Source organism: Lutjanus erythropterus, chromosome 9 (genome assembly GCF_056507025.1).
Source record: "Lutjanus erythropterus isolate fLutEry1 chromosome 9, fLutEry1.hap2, whole genome shotgun sequence".
NCBI classification, from domain to species: domain Eukaryota; kingdom Metazoa; phylum Chordata; class Actinopteri; order Lutjaniformes; family Lutjanidae; genus Lutjanus; species Lutjanus erythropterus.
The window spans coordinates 18,173,753-18,196,135 of NC_139325.1; the positions used below are offsets into that span (position 1 = coordinate 18,173,753).

At 38.9% G+C, this 22,383-nt stretch overlaps 1 protein-coding gene across 1 annotated transcript in view; it reads left to right on the forward strand.

Annotated features, from left to right (window-relative positions):
* The window catches only part of LOC146321247 (focal adhesion kinase 1-like), a 73,674-nt gene extending 54,153 nt beyond the window's left edge, over nucleotides 1–19,521 (forward strand). Inside the window, exons 27-37 of the mRNA XM_084726319.1 lie at nucleotides 3,667–3,744; nucleotides 4,238–4,426; nucleotides 5,083–5,208; nucleotides 8,865–8,927; nucleotides 11,746–11,785; nucleotides 13,217–13,320; nucleotides 13,593–13,601; nucleotides 15,351–15,506; nucleotides 15,989–16,069; nucleotides 16,234–16,319; nucleotides 17,502–19,521. Coding sequence (XP_084582445.1) covers nucleotides 3,667–3,744; nucleotides 4,238–4,426; nucleotides 5,083–5,208; nucleotides 8,865–8,927; nucleotides 11,746–11,785; nucleotides 13,217–13,320; nucleotides 13,593–13,601; nucleotides 15,351–15,506; nucleotides 15,989–16,069; nucleotides 16,234–16,319; nucleotides 17,502–17,628 — 1,059 coding nt within the window. The 3' untranslated portion in view covers nucleotides 17,629–19,521. The remainder of the gene's footprint in view (nucleotides 1–3,666; nucleotides 3,745–4,237; nucleotides 4,427–5,082; nucleotides 5,209–8,864; nucleotides 8,928–11,745; nucleotides 11,786–13,216; nucleotides 13,321–13,592; nucleotides 13,602–15,350; nucleotides 15,507–15,988; nucleotides 16,070–16,233; nucleotides 16,320–17,501) is intronic.
* The last annotated feature ends 2,862 nt before the right edge of the window (nucleotides 19,522–22,383 follow it).

Here is a 22,383-nt window from a genome sequence, read left to right on the forward strand (position 1 = left end):
TTGCCAAGAAAGGTGCTACATAAATAAATTATTTGATTGCATTTTTAATTAGATCATCTAGAAACATTATCCCTGCACAATCCAATCTGTTGTTTGGAGAATATTTTTCTATCGTCCTTTTTGCCTTTATCCCATTTACTTTCTTTGATTTATGTTCAGTACTCATTTAACATTTGGTTGGTCACTCCATTCAGTACTTTATCAACACCCACATCCCTTTTCTGTCTTGCCCACCACATGACAACCAAAGTTAAGCTACACATCTTTAAGGATAAGTGTGGTTCAGTCCAACTTTTTAGCCAAACAAATTGTTTACAACTACAATTAATTACAGCTGAATGCATGACATTCATGTTTATTTCTCAGTCTGTAATTCAAATTTCTTACTGGGTCAGAAAACAATGTTGCAACATTTTTTGATGTATTGCTTTAATGGCATGTCAGACTAAACTCAATCCAATATTTGAACCATTAATTATGACAGAGTGCAGTGATTTTTTTTGATACAATGCTTGTCAACACCAATGACTATAAATTAGCCTCTTGATGCTTCGCCTGTGGGCATGTTTTTTCTTAGCTGGACATGCTGTTGAATGTCCTCTGTCATGATTGAATGCAGATGTGTTTGTGTCGGGCATTGTGTTGATGTGTCCTCGGATTAGTGCACACTATTTCTAGCCTGTACAGGATGCCTGTCATGACCTAGCACACGTGGAACTTCTGTACAGTTTATCATGGATAAACCAGAAAAGGCAAATATTCACAGAATTGACAAAAAAAATCTTATGCATAACTTTTAAATTACACTCCACAGATTAAGTAGAGTGTAATGAGCTTAAAATGGATGTTAAATTTTTTTTGTACTAGGTGGAACCCAAACACCAAAACTAATACTACTATATAATGCACCAGCTTTTCCAGTCTGATCTCAGCCCTGTCCGAGAGGAAAGAACTTCACCTGCTGTAACATATTATGATCAAAGAAAATGATATCGACCTGCATTCTGTACTGATGTCTGTCACATTGATTTGATGCATATACCACTGAGGCGTGTAAGAATGTATGAAGCCCAGGATTGAGACAGTTACTATAAATACATAAAGAGCTAAAAGGTTTGTCTCTACATAAGCCTGTTTATACAGAGCTGACCCTCTGTCACCTTGACCCAGCAGCTGGGTGCTGGCCAGTTGTAGTACACATGAGCTTGTTTTGGTAGGTGACTGTGTTTTGGAGTGAATGTTTAGTCCTCCCACTAAGCCGTAACATCACCCTGCCTCCCATATCCCCCTTCTGCTAAGAATAATGACTTTCAATGTTGGAAAAGTGTTTAAAACATGCGTCGTGCTTGAAGATGAAAGAATATACTGTTACATTCAGAGATCTGTAGGGCCTCAAAGATAAATTAGTGATGGAAATGTGACAGAAATCCACTCCAGCTATAAGTCTCTGTGAGACATTCCTGATTCAGAGCATGTTGTCACTGCATGGTGTCAGATGTGTCTGTGTGGGAGTCAGTAATTTGTACCCTAGAGTGTGATACATGAAGTAAAAAGAGAATCTTAATTACACTGTGCTACTCAACATTCCTGAAATGCTTCATGAAGATATGTCATTTGTATCACAACAACAGGCTAAATACTGTATCCAAAATGCGCTGCCCTGAAATGGATGCACTACAATCTGTTTAAATGCTAAAAGGAATGAGAAATTAATGTCAAATCGAGCTAAACTGACAAGATATATCTATTTTTTTTTTTTAAGTTGTTTAGTCTTCATGTTTCTCTTACAGGCTAAAAGTAACATTGCATGCTCTCACTAAAGTTTTGTCATCTAACATTTACCTTGACCCAGCATACATCTGATAATCTTAATTAGTCTATTGTGGCCACATAACTGTGGCTTGAAAATTTTTTGTTAACACGTTTTTATCAGATGCACCAGTGGTGTGATGAGGTTGATCCAACCTTGTAAAGTGGAGTGATCCCTGAAGTGGTTCCTTGACCAAAAAAACAAAAACAAAAAAACAAAAAACAAAACACTTTTTTTCTTACAAATTTATGACATTGTAATCTCAGAGAATATTTGTCATCATAAACTTACTTTAAACTCTGAGAATATCCGATATTTTTACTTGGAAATTTATGACTTTAAGCTCTGAGAATATCTGATATTTTTTTCATAAATGTACATTTTCAATGGCCCTAAAACACTTTTGGAGTTGGCACAAATGTCAGATTTGCCTCAGTTTATTTTCCTTGGCAGTAGATGGCGTACACTGGCACGTCTGCAGGTGTAACGTGATACTGCCTCTAAGTGGTGCAGATGGGATTGAAACTCCTGCCACTGCAGCTCTGCATTTGGAAGATAAATGCTGGGTCTGTCTTTTTATTTGATCATTTATTTTAACATTCAAAAATTCACCCAGATTGTAACCAATGTCCGTCTTACCCTGGTGTGACTGTCCTGTTTCATTAACCTCATCTTTCTGTCTGTTTTTGTGTTTATGTTGCTATTTTTAAATTGGGTATTCCCAAGGAAACATCCAGCTACCACAGAGCTGTGAATCTGATTTAAACCTGCAAGATATAATTTTGTTCATGTTTAGGAACCTTGTGTCCATCCATGTGTGAGCATGTTCACAACATGCTGTGAGTTTCCCTCTTTGAGAGTTTTTAAGCTCCTGTTTGTCTCGTCCTCAGTTTCTTTGTCTTGTCTGCTTCTCTTTGTCCTTCCTACTTGTTTCTGTTCTTTTCTTTCCTTGTCTCCCTCCTCCATCCCTCCCTGTCTTTCTTTGCTATCTTTTTCCCTCCCTGTGTGTCTTTGTGTCTGTCTTGCTGTCGGAGGTGTGGTCCAGAGAAACCTACTATGAGAGGCTGTGGAAGGTAGAGGTTACACCACTGTTGTGCTAGAAAAATGAGCTCTGTGTTAGAGAAGTTTAAATCATTAAGACAAATGTCTCCAGTCATCCTAAAGGGGAAAGTGTTCATCAACCTTCAACAGCTTCATCTCAACAAATCACCAGAAACCAAGAGAAGAAATGAGGCTGTGAGTTCACCAAAGTACTTCTGTTTTTAGCTACTGGTGACCAGCAAAGGACGAGAAAAGAAAGGAATAGATATGCGTAGCAGACTCACTCTCCTCTGTTCCTTTAGTAGCAGCAGCTTGGATCAAAAAGTCTCACTCCTCAGGAGAAACTCCCTTTGTTATGCAGATTGAAAACATTTTTCTCACCAGCAGCACATCCTTTTGTTTTTTTTACAAATGAGAAAAAGCCGTGCTTTAAAGAGAGGTCTTTGGTGAACGTGCAGCCATAACACTTTATACACACCTGCATAATGTCTAACCAGCGATTCTACTGGTTGATACTCCACGACTATAACATAGTTCATACTGGTAACCCATGGGTGTTGATGTTTGTAACATAGGGACTGTAGTTAGTACCAGTTCAACTAACAGCTTGCTGGACTTGCAGCCCAGTGGGTGCTCCCTGTTTTGATTGACAGCTAACCCAGCCACACAAACAGCTCCTGGAGGTTTGTGTGTTGATTGTCTGAGTGAACCGGTGTCCCATCTTCTCACATTCATTTTGGGAAAAATATGAGTCAGCATTATAACTGTATTTTTTATTTTCCCCCCTCTGTCCTTCTCTCTCTGTCTGTCTGCAGCCTAGTAGACCAGGCTATCCCAGTCCTCGCTCCAGTGAAGGTTTTTACCCCAGTTCCCAACATCCAGGACACTATCAGGTACACAGAAAAACTCTACAGACTGCATAAGACTGAATCATATTTTTCTACTGTTGTGCTTGGTATATAGTCACATAGCTTGTAATTAGGATTTAAAAGAATATGTGCAGTTACCAGTCTGCAGCATTGACAATTTTTTTTGGGGGGGGGTTATTTGTTCATTTTATTTAATCATTCAATCCTTGGAGTAGTTTTATCATGTTTATCTTTGTCTGTGATGTTTTTGAATTTATCCAGATGGATGCCTTGTCTCTCTTTTACTGTGAAACACATCTACCTACAAATTCAGATAAAGCAACCTGAACCTGAAACTGAACCTGAAAGGATCACATATGAAAACACAAACTGAAAGGACAGAATCAATTTTCAGATAAATTAAAAAGATCAAAATAGAAGTAAATATACAACAGGTCAAGATGTAAATTTAATAAAAAGAGAACTGATAAGTGACTGTGTCTAACTGTGTCCTTCCCCCTCCTCTGCCTGGGCTCAGATGGCAGGGTACCCCGGCCCTCACACCCTCCCCTCGGTGCCCAGCGCCCTGTACCCCCCACAGGCTGCAATGCTGGACACACACCACGCGCACACACACCCCCGCCACCACGTCCACACACATTCACATGCTCAACACCTTCCCCAACCACATGGACACGACATGGCACTGTGGGGCTCTGCAATGGAGGTAAGAGATCAATTTTACACACACACACACACACACACACACACACAACTGAGTTACAAAGCAATGCTGACGATATGTTATGAACACAGCAAGTTACTCATGAAGCCCACAGCTGTTCTCTCCCAGTCGCACTATATCCATGATAATAAAAAAGGTCTTTGTATGTAAATTTCACGTGTTCACGTCTCAAAATCTTGAATATTTCAGTTCAACTCTGTGATGCTTTTTACTTTCTGCAAATACATTTTTCTTAATTGGGACTATTAGACAAAATCTGTTCACCAATGAGAATAGCACTTGTTGCCTGGCAGCCGCGTCATTTGAAAAAATTCCACTTGCATAATGAGTCCAGTCCACAAATTTACTTAATTATCCAAATATTTAAATGGTACAAAATCAATGGACCAGACACCTGTTATTTTTAGTGTGTGTGTGTGTGTGTGTGTGTGTGTCCATCAGCTCAGTTCAGCCTCTCATCAGTCTGGTGTATGTGTTTGTCCTGTGTGTGTGTGTGTGTGTGTGCGTGTGTGTGTGTGCATGTTTCTCTTCATCTGTTAATCTGTGTATATGTTCCTGTGTTGGTGTGCATGTCTGTTGCTATGCTTGTCTTGTGTTGCATGTTTTTGTGTGTGTTGTGTGTGTATGTGTGTGTGTAGGACAGGGCAGTAGACATGCAGCAGTGTGTAGGACAGCAGTGCCTGTTAATGGAGGAACAGCTGATGATACAACAACAGCAGATGGAGGAGGACCAGAGATGGCTGGAGCAGGAGGAAAGGCTGCTGGTAACACACTCAGCGCACACATCAGAAAATACACACATAAACACAGTTAATGCAAACATAATATTAAGCACATATTACATTACATTAAACTGGTCAGAGATATACACAATGGATAATCCTGTTTTATTACAGAGGCACTAAACAAAGGTTTTTGGACAAATTTCTGCAACAGTGCAAAACAGTAGAGTGTACATGTATCACATATCTGCAAAACCAGGAACATTTCACAGCAGAAAAGTAGAATATAGAGAAACAGCTACACTTTTAAGACCCCCATGTCCATTTTCTGTGCATAGTTGTTGTTGCATGGCACAGTGTGTTATCGTTACCTGTAATGCAAAGCTGTCTTTTCTGTCAGTTGTGCTGTTGAGGTTTTTTTTTTTTTTTAGTTCTGTGATGCATGTTCTTGTGTTATTGTAAATTTGTTAATGGACTCTCTGAAATCCATCACAACAAATAAATAAACCTAGAATTTAGGAGCTAATCAAATCTTGAATCTGCAGCAGTACTGATACTTGCCATCAGCTACAATATTTATGAAGTGAAGTGATAAAAATACTTGAAGAGAAATACTTGATATTTAGAGCCGTTATTTAGCCTTATTGAAGTACGAATAAAGCCAAGATGTTGACATATTATCCTTTTCTCAGAGTGACTGGCATGGTGATCGTGATGTGACTTCTAATGATGAGTGAATCTAAAAGAAGGATTTTCTTGGATCAGTTAAAAAAGATGGACTCTCTCCAGTGGCAGTTTAACATAGTATGTGCTGACTAAATATATAGGCACGAAATAGGCTGCAATGGCTGTGACATAATCCTTGAGGGCAGATGTGCCTGTCAAAGTATGTCCATTAAAAGTTTACAGATTTTGCCACTGTCAGGCTCAGATTGTTGTTGTAAACGTCTGACATTATGGAAGGGATCCCTACAGAGAAAGACCTATTCAGAAGCCCTTTCCACGGGGAACTTAGGCCATTATCACTCTTCTCAAAGCCACCAGAATCCATTAATAAAAACACTACCAAAGCTTTGATCAATTAGTTTGAACAGTTTGATAGTTTGTGTGTGTCTCTGGTGTTTTAAAGGATTAGTTTAGATCCAAGCTGACGTCTTAAAACACGTTGGTTCTGTCTTTGGTGGGATCCTTTCCATAAAGTTGTCAGACACTTAGAATAACAACCTGAGCCCGTCAGTGGCAAAAAGAGATACTTTCAGTGGACACGCTTTGACAGGTGCCTTTTCCCCAAAGGATTACATTGCAGCCATTACAGCCCATTTTCTGGCTGCTGGCTGAGGTGATCTGCTGGACCAATTCCCAAACTTTTTGTACATAGCAGTCATTTAGACACAAAAATATGTAAAAATAAAAAAACACAGGCTTATCCTTTAAATCATGGACATACCTGCTTCCTCAAAAAATGTGTATTTAATACTTGATGTTTGTTACTTTCTGTTGGGGAGTTATCTATGACCTACCCACAGAAAATCACTGTCATCTCTCTGGTTTATGTTAGCAGTAGAGAGCTAAACGGGTTGTGAGTTAATCAACAGTAAATGCATTATGATGGACTTAATATCCTAGTACACACACAAGCACAAAAATAAATGAACACAGCGTTTGTTGTTGTATAGTGTGAAAAGTGCTACCTCTGAAGGAGAGACCCTCTAACATAAAGACAGGGTGGAGAGGAGTGTTTCATGTAGGATGCGTATTTCTGTGAACACTGATTGAAGGAGCCGTTTGGGGTTTTTGCTCAAGAATTTTATTGCATGTGCTCATGTGTGTGTGTGCGCGCTGGTGTGTGTGTTTGTGACTTTGTAGGCAGGTGTGGCCTGTGTGAATTCCAGGCTAATGATAGGCTTAGAGAATCTGACAGCCCAGTCAACAGTCTGTCTTTGACCCACAACCACTAACTGACAACACACAAGATTACTGAAAAGCTAGCGAGGCGTGTGTGTGTGTGTGTTCATGTGTGTGCGCGTATGTGTATGTTGTAAGCTGGTTGGTTTTTATAACACTGTCACATCAGGGAGGGGCGAGTCAGAGGGGAGAGACAGGGAGGGGTAAGAAAGAACGGTTTTGGGAAAGAAGGGCAGACGTGCTCGCACACTGACTGCTCGTTGGCAACAGTTGGAGCCCTCCTCCTCCCCTTCCCTCTCTCAGTGCGTCAGAGTCAGATATAAGTGTGCTGGAGGCAGGAAGCTGGAGTTGAATCTGAATTCTTGTCTTGATGAAACTGCTGGCACAGACCAGGATACGGGCTAGTGGATAGACAGACAGAGAGACGGGTACACACTCAGTGATAGAAGCAGACAGAGATACAATAAGATCAGAAGCAGATAACATCACAGACACAACACCTCAAACAAGTTGGACACAAACGCTTCATCAGACAACTTTGATGAACTCAATGGCAATGCTGGTCTTCAAATCCTGTCTTGGAAAACTGGTAGGAAGAGAGTAGTTGTTTTTTTTGTGTGTGTGTGTGTGTGTGTGTGTGTGTGTGTGTGTGTGTGTGTGTGTGTGTGTGTCTGTCTGTGCGTGCTTTTATTTTAGCATTGTTTGGGGGTAACAATGCAGTTTTGGGGTCAGGTGTCAATCCAAAAAGTAGTACTGAAGTTGGAAAAAGTCTGTTTGTGTGTAAAAGTTGTCCTGCACTTTTGAATCCTGCAGTTTTGTGCCGTGTGCTCCTTTTTTTTTTATTTGAAATCTCCTGCAGAGAGACTGAGCCTGGATGCCTTCGTTAGTGATTCACTCATTCTTTTCCTCATTCACATAATCATTGCAAGACCTAACATTAAACTTGGATTTGGAGATTTGGAACCTGTTCACTTCCACCTTTGTCAGATCACAGTTTTAACTGTCTCTGTTTTACAAATGATAGGGTGCCTGTTATCACGTATTTCCTAAAATGCCTATATATGGCCGTTACTTGATGGTAAAAGATTGGTAAAAATCTAAAGCAAATCAGTGCTGGTTTAAGTGGCAGAGTTTGCACCACATAATGTTCAGTCTGACACAAGCATGGCATCTATAGTGTAGAGCTGATGGCATGCCATGAAAGGGTGTTTGTCTCAGAGAGTATCCCAAAATAATGTTGTCGCAGTATCAGAATTTGAAACTTTTATACAATAGTTGTATAAAAAACAATTTTCGATAACAGGGCAGAAAGAAAGAAAAACGTCCTTGGCACACAAAATAGGATATTATTTTCTTGCACACTTTCTTCTTGCACACAGTGCTGGTACAGAAAAAGTCACTGAACACGGTCTGGTTTTGCTGCGACATAAATTTTAGGCAGGATATTAAAGACCGAACTGAACTGAGGTCTTGAATGAGCACTTCGATCTTTTTTTGAAAAAGCTTCAGTTCTTTCAGTACAATCAAATGTATAATTAACAGACATCTTACTATTTTAAACGTGGTTTCGAAGAATCAACATCCACTACTGCTTTTAACGTCACAAACAGGAAGGCAATGTGACTTACTGATCATTGAAAGAACAAATAGAATGATTTTGCATAACTAAATACAGAACTTCTTTTCTGTGAATCTCTAATTGACAGAAAATTAAGGTGAAACCAGCTTAATATCAGATTTTATATTACATACATAACAGTGGAGATTGTTTTTGCTTATGTGTGTTTGTTTAGAAACCAGACTCTAGAAGTTCTAGAGGGAGTTTGGACAGAGAAGATGGTGGACTCCAACCACCAGTAAGTCACTTTTTATTTATTTATTTGTTGTTTTAAAATCACTATCTGTTCTCTTTGTCCATCCATCTCACTGTTAGCTGGAGTTACTGATGCGTGCAACAGGACAGTAACAGTGGTCTGTGGTTTGAACTGTTATGGATGGATTTCTCCAGAGCTTCTTTTTAATCTTCATTGTCAAATTCATGACCAGTTGCCACTCCCACTGCATAAATAGTGGAAGCTTTTTCTTTTTTTTCTTCTTTTTCTTGTGAGCTGTTTTTGTTTTTAAGAGAAGAGGATGTCCGATAAAGACAAACGTCCACAAGAAGTCCACATTGTAGTTGCACTCATGCAAGTGGCTGCAGTGTGTGTTTGTTTTGATTGCTGGGAGGATTGATCCAGGGACAGGAAGTGACCTGTCAGGGGGGGTGGGGTCAACAATGAGGGGTCAGTGGATTCCCACAACATCTCCAGTTATTAATAGAACGCTCAGTGTTGCATGAAAACAAGCAGCCGTCTTTATTCATCTGTGTCCCGGTGTTGCACACAGTTACTCTGTAGTTCACTGCTCTGCTCAAGTGTGTCCATCAGTAATTTTTATACACACTTCAGAGTGTCAAAGGACCATTAGGGCAAAATATGATGGATCTGGTCTAATAGGAAGTCATGCGCCTGCAGCTGTAGCCAAAAGTATTGTTTGTCTCTCACACATCAACATCTTCAACTGTTGGCAGCCTTGAGGTTGCCAACAGTTTTTTTTTTTAATTGACAAAGCTAGTTATTCATTCAGTGACAGAAAATGGATGGCCCTGAATACATTAAATCTGGGTTCATAATGGCAGACAGTGATGCTGAGCTGAAAGCAAAGTTTGTTAAATGTGCTTAAATGTTGTCACAGCCCAGTTTATTTTGTCCTTTTTTGTGATGTTTTATTTTATTTTATTTTATTTATTTATTTATTTATTGTATTTTTTCTGGAATGTGGTCCTTGGAAATGGAAATATAATGGGGTTTAGATTTCAAAAGGTTGAGAACTTCTGCTGTAACATAATGGAGGATGAGGTGCCCTAAAAGTGCCACAGCTTAAACAATCAGTTGAGTTATCAATAAAAAACACATTAAATACATTATAATACATTAAAAATTGTAAAAGATTAGTCAGTTAGTCATTAGACAAGAGAGACTGTTTTTTTCAAGCAAAAGCTAGTTTGAGCTTTTCTAAATGGGATGTTTAGCTGCTTTCCTTTTCTTATGTCATTATATAGAATATCATTGGGTTTGGACTGGTGGTGAACAAAACAAGCAATTTGAAGCTTCACCTTGTGTTTTATGAAACTGTGACAGACATTTTAGAGACCAAACGATTAATTGTTTAATTAATTAAACAGTAGATTAATTGATAATAAAAATAATCATTAGTTGCAGCTAGTGCTTAAAGATTTGCAAAAAAAACATTGAAATTTTAAATAATATTGTGATTATTTTTGATAGATATTGTGATATGAGTCACGATTTTAGTCAAAATTGTAATTGTTGCATTTACTTTTCACTGTAGAACCGCAATGCTTCATTTGTAATTGTATGTCGTGACACATTTTACCTTTATCAAAAAATTGCAGCTCCCGTGATTTGGATATTAAACACTTTAAATACTTTGATTCATTGTTCAGCATGAGCTGCAGCCTTTGTCACATGAATATGTGCAAACATGCTAAAGTGTGAGTGTTAGGAAGACATCATTTCTTGGCTTTCACATTTGTGATCACTTAAGCGAGTTAACCACATCATTTTTTTTTAATTGAGCATTGTGGTGTAACTCTGAAATGATTTGAGCGATGACAGATGCACATTTTCACTTTACAAACATAATGGTTATTATATGTTGTCGACACCTCCCGAGTGTTATGGCACCGGTAGTATTGAAAGTTAACTTCATCACTTTCTCTTCCTGTATTTTTTGCAAACTAGAAACTGGAAACAGCTTGTTTTTTCATGAAGCTTCTCTGATTGAGTTTCTGAAACTAAATGATGTTGTCAATCAGAGCTCTAGTGTAACTTTATCAAGACACAGAGTTGTGTTTACTGTGTGTTGATGCTTGTTCTGTTCCTGATGCCAGCAGCAGTGAGTTGTTGTAGCAGTCTGAAGTTGCCATGGGCCAGATATTTCTGTCTCTGTAATTCATCTCTCTGCTTGTCCTGCTCCTCCCATCTGAATGGCTGTGGTTTGTGGTGGGAAAATCTCCCTCGTTTGTGTGTGTGTGTGCGTGTGTGTGTTTGTGTGTAAAATGCTGTAGTAGAGTATTTTGGGGTGTCGGTGGTTGTCAGACCACAACACTCTGATGGCACCAAGGCTGTGGAAGTGGCTCTGCACTGTTTTCTCACACAGAGAAAACAACAAAAATTCAGTAATAATACAACAAAGTAAACATGTAACATGCCTGGGACCACGAGAGACTTCTGTGGCATTATTTTATGCTCACAACCATCAAATCATAAAGATGTGCTGCAGGGCTTTTTTTTCTGGTTTTGAAAGAGTAGCACTAACAAAGGAAACTTTTTTTTTTCTTGTTGTCCCTGTGCAGCCAGACAGAATATTTTTGTTAACATAAGTAACAGAGTGCTAGACCACACACCACTGAAAACAGAAACGGCTCCTCGATTCGAACGCGCCGTGTTTTACAAGAACAAATTGAGACGGCGTGTCGTGTGACAAGGAAATTAAATTGGATTCTCTAAATGTTTCAGAAGCAGCTGTTGAATTTCCTGACAAGCTTCTGATTATGTGTGACTGAGCACTTGCTAACCCTATGTTTGTTGTTGTGTTTGTTTGTTTGTGCAGACAGGAAACCAGCACATATACCAGCCTGTTGGCAAAGCAGGTAACAGACAGGCCTGTAACGGTCTGTAATTACACTCACACAACCACTATTGTTTTAATCTCTCTTTTCTTTCTGTCTCTTAATCTCCCAAAGCATGCAGTTGACACATATAGCATTACATAGCTCTGTTTGGCTCTTACTCCCCCTCTGTAATACAGATTCTGTGTCTCCCACCACCACCAGCAGATAGTCTGTATGTGTGTGTCGGTGTCTGCGTGCAGAGTTTACAGTCTGTTGCCACAATATGACAGACCTGATTGTGAACTGTGCTGCCTGTTGGCCAGCCAGCGAGCAAACTAACCTCTGTTTATATGAACTCAGACAGCATGTCGTGCTCAATATGTTGTGCACTCGGAGCGTGAATATACCCACCCTGCAAGCAGCCCAGCCGAGAAAAAATAAAACATTCAGCTTAAAATAGTTTTATAGTTGGGAGATTTGGAAGATTTGGAGATTTGGAATTTTTTTTAATTTTATATCAAAAGCTGCTTTTCCCCCCATTGAACTTAAAACTATTTTCCATATGCTTTTTGTCATTGTTCATTAATTGTTCATTTCCCAGTTTTCACGTAGAGCTAAAACAATTAGTTAATTGAGTTCTTTTTTAATTTTGCATTTCAAGAACAATCAAGTCAGTCCTTTAGTACTGGTGGCAGGCATATGAAAAAATTAATGAGAGGAGGAGAGAGATACCATTTCTTAAGGATGTAGCAATAAATCCAAAATCACAGTAAAAAAAAAAAAGTCTTGATACCAGGCTGTGATAATATCTACTGCAATATAACATCGTTAATTATTTTATGTTATTATTTTTATTCATATCTGTATAGGAACAAAAAAATGATGTACTCATAAGATTTTTTCAAGTAGTCATTTTTCTCATGATAAATATCATATTGTGGACTTTTCATCCTGGTGTTATTGTACTTTCAGTTTTTGGTGTTGATACATCCCTCGTATTTCATCTTTATTCTCAACATTTTAACAGAAATCTCAAAATGCAAGGAAAAATATCTTGTTCCTCTGATTTATTTTTTTCTTATGCCTGGCATTTATACTGAAAATTCTACATTTTGACTTTATTCTCAAAAAACATCATTGTAAAAAGTCTTTTTTTTTTTTTTTTTACCTTTTACCTGGTTCTAATATCCTTTTGTATAATCAAGCAAAATCCAAATAGTTTTGGTTCCAGCTTCTCAAATGTGAGGATTTTCTGTGTTTTATAACATTTGGTATTGAATATATTTGGATTTACACATCTGCAATGAAAACAAAGTTTAGATGAAACTCTACACACTGTTGACTGAACTACCACATCAGTGGCTCGCCCCTCAGTAAGAGCCGCTGATGATTGTGAAAGTACAATCTGTGCAGAACTTGTATGAGACTGTAAAACTGTGATGAGAATTTTTTTATTGTTGTTTCCTGCAGAGCATGCAGCTCCCCCAAAGAAACCCCCTCGGCCTGGGGCTCAGAGCCAAGTGGGCAGTCTGGCCTGTCTAAGTACTGGAGACAGTTACAATGATGGAGTCAAGGTACACACATATACACAAATACAGTAACACACACACAAACAAACACAAAAAAAATACTTCCGCACAAAACATGCAGAGATATACTAATAATAAAGAGTACTTAAGAATTTGCAGAAATAACCCATAAGATTTAGCAGATATACAGGTTGCATGTTTCTTTGTGCTTGAAGCGTTAATATTTTCTTCTTTTCCTTTGGCTGCTCCCTCTCTCCCTCTCTCTCCTCCCCCTCCTCCCCCTCCTCCTGCACTCTGCCTTACTGTTGACCCCTAAGCCCTGGCGGGTAAGCAGCACACTGTCTGTGTGTGTTTACTGTGCGTCTTGTCTGATAGTTGATCACACCTATAGATCATTAGGTTCCTTCATCCATCAGTTTGATTTCTCTGTCCAGCAAATCAAATCATCTGCAGAGTTATCATACAAACATATGCATTTATTCCACCCTGCAGTTCCCTTTGATGTGTAGATACCAGTCAGGTTTATTGTTTCTGCTCTCCTTTTTCCTACAAACTAATATCCACATCTACATAGTTTTGTTAGTTCTTATACTAACAGCATTTAATCCCCTATGACAATGAAAATTCCCCAGAATTATTTTTACTTTGACCCTAGCTCAGACTGCAGGAGTTCTGGGACAGTTTGTCCCTGATTCCTCCTCCTGACTGACTCCTCCAGTCTCAAACCTCCTGACCTGGTCACTGACTCATCAGGGCCCAAACATATTTGATATTTTCGAGTTAAAATCTGGATGATTACATCAGTTCTTTCTTTGCGGCACCACAACAGCCAATGAGAGAGAAGAATTTACAGGGAGACAGACGGTGTTGCCAGACATTGGTCAACTTTCTAGCCCTTGAGGCTAACATTAGCTAGCGTATTGTTGACAGATATTAAAGCTGATAGTTTTCTCACCTCCAGTTCTTGTTGAAGAACAGAGAACCCATGTTGATTACGTCTCCTCAAACATTTTTTCACCCGTACTCGTTTAGCCCTCTGTTTTTATTTTTTCTCACTGAAAGCATTACAAAAGCATCAGTCTCCTTTTTGTTTAGACCCACCTCCCCCATGAGATCAAATATGCCATTATTTTCAAATCTTGTAGTGTGTGCATGTTTGAGATTAGAGAGAAGAACACCTCATCTCCGTATGTGCGTGATGCAACCCAAATTCAAAATTGTTGAGGATTTTAAAACTTCTGTAGTCTGAGCCCACTTTTTTAGGCTTTTTTTTTTTTTTTAGAGAAGACCTTTATTAGGAGGTTTATCTTTATAGATTTAAAATCCTTTTTTTAGAGAGAGTTTTCTTGTCCATTTTGCAAGTGAAAGTGTCCAGATAATTAAGGGTGAAGTGAGATCAACTGGCCAGATGCTGAGCAGAGGAGACAGAGGACAATGAGAGGACAGACAGAAAACATGTAAGAGACAGAATAAGTTGTAAAATATCTTGAGGGATGAACAAGAACGTCCACGATAAATCAGTTTTTAAGGTGTGAGCTCTGTTGTATCGGTTTTTGGATTAAATTGATTAATTACATCTTAATGTAGCAGTGTGTTACTGCCATCTAGTGGTCAGAAAAGAGAACTACATCTAACATTTTAGATTTAGTTTGTGTTTTTTTTTTATTTAAATAACCTACTTACATTTAATCAATCATTCACCACTTACTCATTAATCTGCTCACTGACCTGTTTGACAGTTTGTTCTTTGTGGCATTATAACACTCTGCAGTTGTGGCATCTCTTCTTCATTAAACTAGCTAACTATTAATAATAATATATAGCAGTTTTGTTTGAATTTAAATGATTTTACTTTCTGCAACAGATGTGCCTGTATCTCTTTAATCGTGTAGAATTTGTATGGTTATAAATAAATATTATACTGGTTTGATATCAGAAGGCTCATGTTTTTCAACCTTGTCTCACCTTGTTTTCTGTGTATCATTCTCCCTGTTTCAGTCCCCACACAGACCTGTGGGGTCTTTGTTCATTCACTCAGCCTGTCACTCACCACTTCTCTTGCTCTCACGGTTCAGCTGCAGCCCCAAGAGATAAGCCCACCCCCGACCGCCAACCTGGACCGCTCCAATGACAAGGTGTACGAGAACGTGACAGGACTGGTCAAAGCTGTGATCGAGATGTCGAGCAAGATTCAACCGGCTCCTCCAGAGGAATATGTTCCCATGGTCAAGGTAGACAATGAACATAACACTCCTCCTCAGTAGCTTTTAAATTAATCAGTGTTTCCCACTGTGGTGAGTTGGATTTTCAGTTTTTCTCACTTGAGCCACAGACATTGACCTTAAAACTTGAAAGCATATTACAAAGATTTGTGCTCTTCTGTGTCATCTTCCCTTGACCACTATGACACCCAGTTTTAATTAAATGACACTGCACAGCACTTCAGAGAGCTGAATTTTGCCAGTGAATAATTTGTGATTCATCTGTTAAACGGCCTCTGCAGATCTGACCTTTTAACCTCACTTGATGCTGCTTTTAAATGTGGAGATTTAGTAATAGAAGTGTCCCCTCAGCCTACATTCACTACAATTTATTTTATTCCTATTCCAGTTATTTCTGTCTGTGTAGGAAATATTTAAATTCTGGTGTTTTCCAAAGCAATTCATTTCCTAATTTTCTTCCTCTTTTGTATCATTTTGTCTGTGTGTTTCAGGATGTGGGTCTGGCACTGAGGACATTGTTGGCCACAGTAGATGAGACTCTACCACAACTTCCAGCCAGTACACACAGAGAGGTAATAACACACTCACACCCTTTTTTAAATCTATTTTGAGTAGTGTGGAATCACTTATATTTTCTTCTTATTATTAAGTGTTGCTATAAAGGGTTTTAAATGACACATTTACACTTGCGTTGGCTGGGATCAGTTTGATATTTAATGCTGTTTTTCTTCAACAGATTGAGATGGCACAGAAACTTCTGAACTCTGACTTGGCGGAGCTGATCGGGAAGATGAAGTTAGCCCAACAATATGTGATGACAAGGTAAATTCATATACTAACATCAGGGTCTGTGCCCACCAAAGCGTTTTTTCCCCAGCTGAAAACACCCAGCTAGCAGAGTTTGAGAGCCCTTTGGAGGTGCAGAGTTTTTTTTTTTTTTCTTCAGCTGACAGGCTTTGGTTGCTATGATACAGAACGTCTGTGTAAGAACGTGTTCGAAGTACCTAATTTTGCAGATAGTTTCTGTTATCAACAAATATTTAATGTAAAAATGTATAGCTTGTGCTCTGGCTCTGAAGGGAAAGCTGAAGCACAACTGACCCGTAGACCCCTGGCAAAGAAAATGTTTCTCCAAGCATTATTTTTCATAATTGATATTCTGGTAGTCCGACATGGATACTTTGAGACCTTGCTGTTGTTTAGCGCTTGTACATGTAGGATGTTACAGCTGGTCTTTGTGGTATTTGTCCCGCCACTCCTCCACTGTGACTGGACGCCTGGGTAAAAAAGGGACAGTGACGAGCACAGCATTTTACCCAAAGTAGAACATTTTTCAGCTCTTGGCAATCAGAAAAAATGCCAGTCATGCAGTGCCTCGTCAGCTCCTTGTCCTGCTGGGTCATGTCTAGAAAGGAACCCAGATCCCAGTGTTTTTTGTCCTTCAACCTAAGCAGATCTTAACCACAGTGTTGTCAAATTCTAAAAAATAATTTCCTTGTATAACATACACAATGAAGAAACATGTACAAATCTCACAAGAGTCTAGTGTTCCCTGTTAGTCACGACCATTCTGCTGCACCCAGAGCTCTCATTGTGAACAACTAAAAAAAATATGCTTTGGAGAACACAGCCTCTTACAGTATTTAAAGAATAGTTTCATTTCATTGCCTTAGATTGGAAAACATCTTGGCATTTCGGTGTAACAGACACCTACCTTGTTTATCTATATTTTATTATAGTTTCTTGCATTTAGTAGTGGATGGGGTCAATCATAAGGCTGATTATTTCTCCATTTAATGTCACTGATAAATTCAGGTAAAGACTAAGAAAATATATTTAGTCATTGTCTGGAAAATGTAACATTGTCACCAAAGGACATTGGCTGTGTGCCACAGTGGTTTTTGATTGTACAAATAGAGGTTTTAATATTGTGCTACTCCTCTCACTCATTCATACCCACTTGTACCAGTCTATCTGGGTAATGTTTGTGTGTGTGTGTCCCAGTCTCCAGCAGGACTACAAGAAGCAGATGTTGACAGCTGCTCACGCTCTCGCAGTCGATGCCAAGAACCTGCTGGATGTCATCGACCAATCACGGCTCAAGATGATGGCCCACTCCCGCCCGCACTAGCCCAACGTCAGCTGAGCTGACCAACAGAAGCTGGTCTGGTGTTTGAGTGACAGCATCGCCATGGTTACTGTTAGCAGTGGAGATCTAAATGACTTGTGGATTAATAACGTCAATCATGATAATGCGAGAGAAACAACGGCTCTGACACTTTGACCACAGTCCGTGAAGAATCATTAGATGTTGAATCCTGTGTAAGCTGCGGTAGTAAAACTCTCCACCACTGTGACTTTCTTAATACAAGAACAGAGCAAAAACACTTCCTGAATCAGGGACTTGGCAGCTCTCTGTGGACTGGAATATAAGATGAGAGGAGGAGAAGCAAAGAGGAAGAATGATGACTGTGGAGGGAAAACTATCATATGAGCGATCAGATGTGGACTTGACATCTGGTGGATTAGTCTGAGTGGAATACGACTCTCAAGCGAAGCCATCAGAACCTGATTGGACTGCGTTTGATCTGCAACATATCTGCATGAAACTTCACCAGACGTCAACCAGCAGCCGTGTCGGTACATTTGTTGATATCATGTGTTTTGACCCCTCGATGTGAACCTGAGATACCTCCACATCATCACCATGGAAACCAATAGTTTTCTATTCAGCTGCGGTGGAAATTCAGAGTTAAGATGGTCTCAGTTTGGTTTCATTCATTGCTCCTCCCGCTTCTCTCTTCCATCCGTTCCCGTCTTCCCTCTGTCTCAACAGGTTTTATTTATAGACTCAGAAATTGCAGAGGAGGAGATTGAGGGAGAGACGGGAAGAGCGTACACACTATCCTCCTCTTTCCTTTCAATTTCACTCACTGATTCTTTTTTCCCTTTTGTTCTCACTGTCCCTGTCCCTCCTGAAGTCTTCCTCAGCTCCTCTCTGAGCAGGTTTTAAAGACTCCAAATGTGAAGAATCCAACGCGATGGGAAACTCCCTACTCGCACTCAATTTAGTCTACTCTTTTTATCGGCTGGCTCCATGTTTTTTGTGTTGTTTTCGGCAGTCACGGTCTTCTTCCTCTGTACTGATATTCAATCCCAGCATTGACTCTGAAGAGCAAAAATGGAAAAAAAATGAGGACTTCTTATTTATGTAAGAGAAAGAGGAGGACATCATGTCTCAGACTGGTCACTGAGCTTGACTTAACCTATTTGCGTGAGGACAGTGTCTTTCCCCTCATCTCCGGTCCCAGTATCGTTCAGTTGTTCCTCATATCAGACTGGTGTCACACCTTTAACTGTCCCCTCCCTCCCCCACCAAGTGTCACAAAGTGAATTTATCCGGGGACACAAACAAACCTCACAACTGGAACCTTTGTGCTTTGAGTCCCGGTTTCTGTCAGGTGTAACTCTTAAATATGTCCCTCCTAACAACAGGGAAACACATGAAATGTGGAGCCACATGACTGGAACTCGTCTCGCAGACACAAAACACTGAACTGAAAACACAGCAGATCACACATGTCTTTGTTAATACTGACCCCACATGGAGTATGACATACTGCTATATGAAATATACTGGTGACTGTACTGGTATAGCATGATATACTGGTATGGAGGAGAGCATATTTGCACAGCACCAAAAACAAACTAAAAATCCTAACTTTTTTTTAACCCTATTTTACCCAGATTGGATTTCCATGTTCAGCCAGCAATGACACTATCACACATCTGGGTTTTACAGGGATAAAAAAAAATGTAAAAAACAATCTATTTTATCTCCTTGTTGTTGCGTAAATCTGCTCATGTTGGTATATTGTAAGCTATACTGGTGTGTATCACTGGTGAATTGTACAGAACTCGTACTAGTAAACACTGGTTTTTATTTTGTCTTCTGGGCTAAATCAGCCATCTTGTCAAATAGGAGGAAAAAAAACAATGAAATAAAATAATGGCGAAATGGTAACCAGACTGAGCCACATTCTTACTCATGATAAATATTTATTTGAAAGCACTACACTTCAGGTTTCATATCTTAAGTATCTCAAGGTAGAGAGTTTTTATTTAGTGTTGATGTTGGTGTAGGGAGGGAGACTCCCTGCTGTGGTACATTGGAAACCCCATTTTTAGAAAATCCAGAACACTTCATTCAAGCTCTACAGGGAGATACAAATCCTTTCATCTGTGAGCTACATTAATATTGTCTTCCAAAGGGTTACACAGATTTTAGTCCACTGTAAAACATAAAAATGCCTCTTCAGAATTTAAGTGTTGCATCTGGAATTGGGATGGTATCAGTATGATTTTCCTGATACTGATATTGATATGAATACTGTTCATCGATACTGATAGTTTTGCCATAATTTGGTGCATAAAATAGACGTGACATGAAAAGATTCTAAATTGTTTCCTGAGTTATTGCATTTAGTTGCATTTCCTTAAATTTAGTTAAGTGAGCCCCACTTTTAAATGTTTTTCTCTGTCAGCTGTTCAGGTGTGGTATTTAATGAATGGACCCTTCCCACAAAATTCAGCACATTGGCAAATGTAAAGCGAAGTTATATTGCTGCACATATTATGATACATTCAGACCCTCTAAAGTGGTGTTAGGCATTAGAATAATAAGTATACTACAGCATGAATTTTAGAATTAAGGATAGAATTCACTGTGGCTATGTGACACCTGCAAATTGCTTCCAACAGTCCAAAGTTTTATCAACTATTATAAATGACAAAAAAAATGATTCAGTCCCCAAAGAAGTTGGAATTAGAAAATGTTTGACATATTTTCTTCAAAAATGACTGAAACAGTTAAATCAACCAATTTTCTTTGGACTGATTAATCAGCTGATCGTTGCAGCTCTGATATTCACATCTTTGACATTTCAAAGGAAGTACACTGTAATTGCTAGAAGAATGCTGAAACACCTGTGTTCAGTTTCAAAGCCATTATTTCACATAAATATCAGCACAGCCTCATTTAAAGCACAATCTTCAACTGAACTGCAGAGTAAGTTACATTATATAATATAGTATTGCAGTCTACCGAGATATATTTACAGACATTCATCTTACCACTTTTCTAAACAGAGCAGCAGTGTAACTTGTAGCGTTGACAGCATTTGACTCAGTGTGACAGCAGTAATAACACACCTGCGGTCAACAGCAGCAGTGTTGTGTGTATGTGAACAGACTCAGCTCCACTGAAGTTACACAAGTTAAAACTGTTGCAGCAGCCGACAGTGTTTCCGTTCCCGTTTGCGTCGACTGAGGCACCAGAGGCAGCTCCCCTGCATATGGCCTGGCTGGAACACTGCTTCACTATGGCTGTCGTAGCGCCTGGACACACACACAGCAGGGTGAGATATTTAGGAGTGAAATTATGTGTTTTCCCAGTGCTTAAGTAAAATTAAGAACTGAGCTCAGTAGACATGTATGCTATAAAGGACATTCAGACATACACTGAGATTCAAAAAGACATTTTTATGTAAATATTAGACCCTAATTCATTTTAATTGATTCATTTTCTCAGGCTGTACAGTTTCACTTAACATTTAACCTAACAACAAAATAAATAAGACAACATATGTTACATCAGACATTATGAATAAGTGACTGCAGTAAGATTGTATTTTCATTGTTACCAAAAGTGTCAACGGTAGTCATGCACGTGTCCAGCGGCGCCTGACACACCTGGGTGTTCTTGTTGCATTCGTCATTGGTGGCAGAAGAGCTGCACACGTAGCACTCCAGTGACAGCACTGCAAGCACGAGGAGCAAAACAAACAACAGAGACATGTGATTTGAAGTCGGTTAACTCTGTTGATTAAAAACTTCAGGGGAAAAAAAACATTGGGTCGTGTACAGAGGCCTAAACAAAAGATAAAATGCTGAGACTGACATATTTTAATATTTATCACATCAGTATTTTGATGTTTTTGACTTTTTTTCAACTTGATGGTTTGGTTATTGACGGTTCAGCGCGTGTTCCTACATCTGATTATAGAAGGGGCAGAGAAAATCTGTTTTAATCAAACCTTCCTCTTCATTTATTTATGTATTCAGTCACTTATTTTAGCTCATGACAGTTTTTTGCAGTCACATTTATATTGGATTTAGATTTTTCACATATTAGGTTTGATTTTGATTTGAGATCTTTGTGACAGGAATCCAGATATTTCTGAGAATGACGCACAAAAGATGCACACAGTCTTGTTCCTTATCTAACAGTGCATATGATCAGGTTCCTGATTGTCTGCTGCTGCAACACGGCCCAAAATAAAGATTTATGTTTGAACATCGACAGACACAGACTTATTAGATATTTTAGAGGAAGAAAATTATAGAACTAGAGAAACCTTTATAATTAACTATAAAGTCACATAAAAAATCCCTTTAAATAGACCAACAGCTACTCCCAGAGAGGCTTTGTTCAAACTTGTCAGGCTTGCTTATTTAATTATAAGGCTCACTGAGTATTGAAAAGGAGGCTGTTCCTCCCATTCAGTTTATTGTTCTGCCTTATTATGTCATCGAGCTGAAGAATTACAGTAAACACATCTAACAATTATATACAGTATGTGCAGCATACTGGGTTTAATTAGACGAGAGTAACCCAAGGAGAACAAAATAACATCCTGTAAAAACCAAAGGCTTGAAACCCAAAGACAGACAAGGCTGTCATTAAAACATTTCTCATTTCAGCAGTAAATTTTATGTTAGTTTCAACTTTCCAGTATGACTACATTCACTCTGGAACCACTGAAACAGATGTTAAGGACTTTAAAGTTCTTAAAAAAAAACATGCTTTAACCTCTGACACAAGTTA